We start from the raw sequence: 6,582 nt of genomic DNA on the forward strand, positions 1-6,582 counted from the left end.
CATCACCGCCGCCCTTCCGCCTCTCCGGCCATCCGCGCCTCCTCCTCCGCCATCGCCGCCCCCAAACGGGAAACAGATCCCAAGAAGCGAGTCGTGATCACCGGGATGGGGCTCGTCTCGGTGTTCGGCAACGACGTCGACCGCTACTACGAGAAGCTTCTCGAAGGAGAGAGCGGGATCGGGCCCATCGATCGGTTCGACGCCTCGAAGTTTCCGACGAGATTCGCCGGTCAGATCCGAGGGTTCAGCTCGGAGGGGTACATTGACGGGAAGAACGATCGGAGGTTGGACGATTGTTTGAGGTATTGTATTGTTAGTGGGAAGAAGGCGCTCGAGAGCGCTGGGATTGGGGTTGGCAGCGAGGAGCTTAAAAAGGTACGGCCTTTTTTTCTTATTTTTTTAAAAAGATCTGCCTGCTAATTTGTGCATGTAATGGATCTTGAACTAGATTTGAAAGAAATTAGATGCTAAATTTTGGTTTTTTTATTAGCTGAAATTGGGAATTGGATTGTGCTGGATCTACTGCTATAGAGTGAAAAATGAAGGATTTATTGAAGATTCATTTACTATGAATGAGAAGTTTGTTGCTCATAATCATTCATACTCGAAATCATAATGTAGTTTAGTCGTAAATTGATATGGTAGTTTTCTGCTTGAGAAATTACAGTAGTGTGCAAGGCTAGATTTTGTTCTGAACGTGTTGAAAGAAAGTTAAAGGCAGGTAATTGAGTGTTTGCACATCTAAAGTAGGAAAGAAATTCTCTAGTCAATGCAGTTTCATGAATTCTTGTGTTGGGTAATATATTTCACTAGTCACACGTTTTAATATGATTAGGGCAGGAATGAAAATAGGAGCTTTGTGGGCTTTAAATATTTGTTTACAATAAATATATCAACAGCCATAACCATGACATCTTATGTCAGATGTTGGGTTTGGGCTATCTGGAGAATTGTTTCCTAGCAGTATTGTTATTAATTCCATCACTCAATTTTGTGGAATTTTGAAGAACAGTGCACAGGAATATTCTCTCTGCTGTACTAAATTTATTTGTAAGAAGACAATCATAATTCATAAGACTGAAACCAATCGTCACTCAATAATAATGCAGTGATACTGAATTGCTAATGGATTGGTACAAAAAGGAAAGAGCCTTTAAATCCTACTTTTAAGAGTTGGCATAATAGATTGTTTGTGCTTCATAGGTTATATCTACCCAATAGTTTACTGTATTAGTTTTTAAGTGAAAATTTTCTCTTTTATTTGGCTTTTACTACAGATTTGCTTCTTCATTTGTTCGAACTGTTTTAACCTCCTCTTACAAGAATAAAGACCTTGATAATTTTTCCTAAGAAATGCTTCAAACATCCTATAAGCCCAGCTAATATTTATTGAGTGTTGGGCAGCAATGCTTTTCCTTATTGATCAATTATGTTAAACAATTGAGCTGGTTAAAGCCTGACATTTGCACAAATATATGATAAAACTTTATAATTCTTTGAAATATTGTCTTTTTTTTAAATCTGAAATCAGCATTCTTCCTCTCAAGGAATTCAACAATCCTATAAGAATTATTCTTCAGGTGTGTGTATACTTTATGACGCGTGCACACACCTTCACTATGTAAAAATAGCTTGGTTGCTTATGCTGCATAATGATGGATCATCATGTTTGTTGTTTAGTGCTCGTTTTATGTTTTATTTCCCCTTTTCCTTGCAATATTCTAACATCCAGCTGACTCGTTAAGGTTATATTTGACTTTTGGGGCATTTGTAAAGGGAATTGTACAAGTTTACGGTACTAGCAACTAGTAGCAACATATTATGCAAGGATCTCTCATTCCCCTTGAATCAGGCAGTAGAGGAAGAGAAGGGAAGTGATTATAAAACTTTTGATGCACGGAGACTATTTTCCCCTTATCATCATGGATCAGTTACTGAGATTTGATTTTGAAACCCTTCTATTCCCTTCATCAGAACTCCCAAACAGGATGAAATAAATTCTCCTCCATTTCTTTACTAAACTCCAAAACTAGATATTATATTTTCTCTTTCCTTGAATACCTTCCCTTCTCTTACCTTATCTTTCCTTTCCATCCCCTAATAAACTCCCACACACAGTGTAAGAGTTTATGCTGCTACCATGGTACTTTCGTCCTGGAGAATGTGAAATCTGCTTAATAGTTGGTACTGATTTTTAGTACGCTTATGGTCACCTCAGATACTTGGAAAAAAGCTTAGTGTTGCTTCGTGTTGCCCACCTGGCTATGATCTCCTTCTTCAAGTTCCATATGGTTTTACAGTTAATAGTTTGAGGACATCCATTATTATCTTGCTATGTTTCATTTTTGGTTTCTCTCCTTTTTGGATCCATATTCATGTCAAACTAATTTTTCTTTTGCCAGATTGACAAGGTGCGTGCTGGTGTTCTCGTGGGGACAGGCATGGGTGGACTTACAGTGTTTTCTGATGGTGTTCAAGCTCTTATAGAGAAAGGTCACAGGAAAATTACTCCATTCTTTATCCCTTATGCCATAACAAACATGGGATCTGCTTTGCTTGCCATGGATATTGGATTCATGGGTGCAAATTATTCAATTTCAACTGCATGTGCTACCTCCAACTATTGCTTCTATGCTGCTGCAAACCATATTCGTAGAGGCGAGGCCGATATAATGATTGCTGGTGGCACTGAAGCTGCCATTATTCCCATTGGAATTGGGGGTTTTGTTGCCTGCAGAGCTCTGTCACAGAGGAATGATGACCCTAAAACTGCATCAAGGCCATGGGATAAAGATCGAGATGGTTTTGTTATGGGAGAGGGAGCTGGAGTGTTGGTATGTTTAATTTTATACTTTTAAACTTGTTGAATCTTCATGTTTGCTTACCTTGAACTCTATTTTGTAATTGTTGATGACACTAAGCTGAAATATTTATTTGAAACCATTCGGCATTCTAACATTGAAGTCTCTCTTAAATCAGGCATAAGAATGTCTGCCTGCTCATATGTTGTAAATTTGCTAGATTTTTCTTTGAGGGTTTTGTTAGACATTGATTTTGCCTTCTTCTGTCATGTTGCCTAGAAGTATTCTTTCTGTTATTTCTTTGAAATCTTTCCTCATTTCGAATCCATCAAGTTGCCTCTAGATTCCTTAGAGTAGGATAGGCTTGATCGTTTTTGCAGTTGACTTTTTGGTGATTTTCATGGCATCTTTTTATATCAGCAATGCACTTATCCTTGATAGTTGATAGTACACGGTAGTCTTAACTTGACCAATGAGAAATAGGGGCCTTCGTAGAAACGCCTGTTTACTGATAGGTGAGCTACCTTTTTTAGCTTGTCAAGTTAAGCCCTTGCATTGCAGGATTGCATACTAGGAGTAACCCTCCACATTCTCTTTGGCTAGTAAGTGTTGGATGGATAATTATGGACACCATTTAGACAGGCAATTGTCACTAGTCAATTGTATTCCCAAATTTGTCTGCTCTCTGATGTAAGTTCAAGAGTTCCTTATTTCTATGGTAGTAGTTGTCGCATTCTGCATGGAAAGGGAGCTGCATGTTGAGCACCTGAAGCTGCAATTTTGTTTAAACTAGATATTCTCTCTGTGATTTTTTATACTCTATACAACTCCATATATTTATGTTGTTGTTTATCTGATACTTTTTTGTGCTTATTCCTGTAAAGGTAATGGAAAGCCTGGAACATGCAATGAAACGTGACGCACCAATTATTGCAGAATACTTGGGAGGTGCTGTGAATTGTGATGCCTACCACATGACTGATCCCAGAGCTGACGGGCTTGGGGTTTCAACCTGTATCCAAAGAAGTCTTGAGGACGCAGGAGTGGCCCCAGAAGAGGTAGGTAATCGAGTTGTTAGTTACTCTTTTGTTCTCCATTCACCCAGTGTCTTAATTTTGTCTTTTCATTTATCCAATCCGAGTTAGTTGTTGGAGTGCTTATTCTATTTTTATTTAAAATTTTGGGAAAAGAATTGAACATCCATGTCATGCTCATCTGTGAATTGTATTTCACCAGTCCAACCTCCTGTTTACAACATGAATATTGACTCCCTAAATTTAACATAATTAATGAAAGAGAGACATTCTGCCCTCCATTTATCCCATAACACATTGCAAGGCCAAAGTATGATCTGACAGTATTGTTGGTCCTCAATATTCCTCATTAAAACAGCTTGATTTCAGTTCTACTTTACTCTTAACTCAGCTATTAATCTGCCATTAACAATCTTATCATATTAAGAGGGATGAATTGTCTCTTAACTCTTAAGTTATAAATAATCTCTATACACTAAGACCTAGTTTCTCTGTCTGGGCCTTAAAAATTGAACTTGTGAGTAGAATCAATCTGCTGGATTTAATATAAGAGATACTCATAACTCCAACTTTGATACTTGTCTATAGGTCAATTACATAAATGCTCATGCTACTTCCACCCTTGCTGGTGACCTGGCTGAGGTTAATGCTATAAAGCAAGTGTTCAAGGATCCAAAGGAGATCAAGATCAATGCAACAAAGGTGAAAACTTCCTTACCTTTTAGCTTTCAATGCTTCTCTTTTTATATTTCTTCTCGTCTTTTGTTGTTTTTTGGCAAAGTGTTCCATTTAACTTTATTCCTCTATATATTTCTGTCTTTAGTCTATGATAGGCCATTGCCTTGGTGCTGCTGGAGGGCTGGAAGCCATTGCCACTGTTAAAGCCATAACCACTGGATGGCTGCATCCAAGCATAAACCAATTTGTAAGTAGGCATTGCTTTGATTCTATATTCGGGGATATGAATTATGCTTTGCTTCTGTGACCTGCATGCAAATTTAGCTCTTAGTGAAATATCTTTCAGTTGCTCATCGTCCTTGTTACATTAGCTTTGCATGAAAATAAGCTTTCTGCTTCCTTTTTTGATCTCTTGTTTAACATTTAAAATCTTGAAGTCAACCACTTAAAAATGCGATGAATACAATAGGTGTGCTCCCAAAGTCCTTTCAGTTAAACTGAATCTCATCTAAGTAGCAGTTATTATATCACTGCTGCATGTTAATCAGAAAGATCCACACATATTATGTGTTTTACTTGCCCAATTGATAAAGAATATATATAGCTGTTTACTTGTTTTTCTATACTCTGGAAGTTCTCTAGTTGTAAGTCGAAACCAGTAGAAAGAAGCATGTCTTGTGTCTTGTCTTGCAGTGAGATGGATGAAAGAAAATCGTGTTTCACTGGGTCATGCATTAAGAATCTATCCTTTTATTGCAGAATCCAGAGCCTTCTGTTGAGTTTGACACAGTGGCAAATAAAAAGCAGCAGCATGAAGTGAATGTTGGTATGTTCTAATCTTCCTTGATCACAATTCTTTGAATTCGCATAAGTTACAAGATGATCTAAACCTTCTCTCCTCTTACTTTCTTTCTGCAGCAATTTCTAATTCTTTTGGATTTGGTGGACACAACTCTGTGGTGGTGTTTGCCCCTTTTAAGCCGTGATCTAAATGTAGTGGTTATTCAAGACTTGCGGGAATCCAGTGTTATCCTTCGTTGTGGTTGAGATCCCAAACGGGCATGATTCTTTTTGGATGCTTTCAATTTGTTGTTATAAAATGTATGGAGGTTCATTTTGCAGGTGTTATTTAGGTTCTAGCGTTTTGGAGGGTAGATTCTTTAGGTCTCATGTTCCTTCAGTTCGGTTTTATTGTACTTTGTTATCTGCAGAAACGAGCTTTGCTTAATTGCTTTTCTGTATCTTTTAGAAGTAGTTTTTTGAGAATAGTATGCTGGTGGTGCATAGAGATTGGATCATATTGTTACTAGTGAAGTGTATTTTTACAGTTTTTGGCTGATGAAAATACTTGAAGAGCAACGATTTGGGCAATGATTCTGTGTGCCCTTTCAATGTTCAGCTGGTGTCTGAATTTTGAACCTTTTATGTCGAATGCAGAGTTTTGAGGATACCATCAGTTGTGTCTGCAACATTTACTGTGTGGTATACGTCTGCATAATTGCAGAATCTCTGATCTTGCTATAGTAACCGTTTCGAAATTGAAAAAAAAACTGATCAAAATCCTGATGAATACAGGTTATGTTCTACTACTTAAAATGGTCGGTGTCAAAGCTCAGTGATGGTTATGTGCATTTTTAGGAGTTAAGGTGCTTGATCAGTTGGATCAAGCTAAATATGGAGCTGCATCAGCTTTGTGATGTGACCCAGGATTAGTTATTACTTGGGCAATGATGCCAAATTTGCTTCGGTTCAGGTGTTTTAATCAATTTCTTCTTTGTGTCTTGGGTTTCATTGGAGGACAGTATCTAGGAGGCTAACAACGACTTTTCTGGGGGTTTGCTGACGAGGAAGTTTATAACATCTCGTGTTATTATTGTGATCCATGGGCATAGACATCCATGAGAATAGTCGAAGTTCTATTTATGAATAAGATATCCGGCGGTAATGGGTGGGAATTGATTAATTGGTAGGAATGAAATGCACATTCTTACTTTGTGTATCAAATGCAATGCCTTTTTATGCTCATTCCTGCATCAAAAAAAAAAAAAAAAAAAAAAAAAAAAAAAAAT

The 6,582-nt window shown here is 37.6% G+C and overlaps 1 protein-coding gene across 1 annotated transcript; it reads left to right on the forward strand.

Annotated features, from left to right (window-relative positions):
• LOC109846863 (3-oxoacyl-[acyl-carrier-protein] synthase I, chloroplastic) lies at positions 4–5,911 on the forward strand (the record flags this gene model as incomplete). Its single annotated transcript, XM_020416100.1, has 7 exons — positions 4–375; positions 2,403–2,834; positions 3,686–3,859; positions 4,424–4,537; positions 4,659–4,760; positions 5,273–5,339; positions 5,432–5,911. Coding segments are annotated over 7 exons (1,329 nt in total), but the record flags the coding sequence as incomplete, so codon positions are not given.

The sequence above is a fragment of the Asparagus officinalis genome, chromosome 7 (assembly GCF_001876935.1).
Source record: "Asparagus officinalis chromosome 7, Aspof.V1, whole genome shotgun sequence".
Classification (NCBI taxonomy): domain Eukaryota; kingdom Viridiplantae; phylum Streptophyta; class Magnoliopsida; order Asparagales; family Asparagaceae; genus Asparagus; species Asparagus officinalis.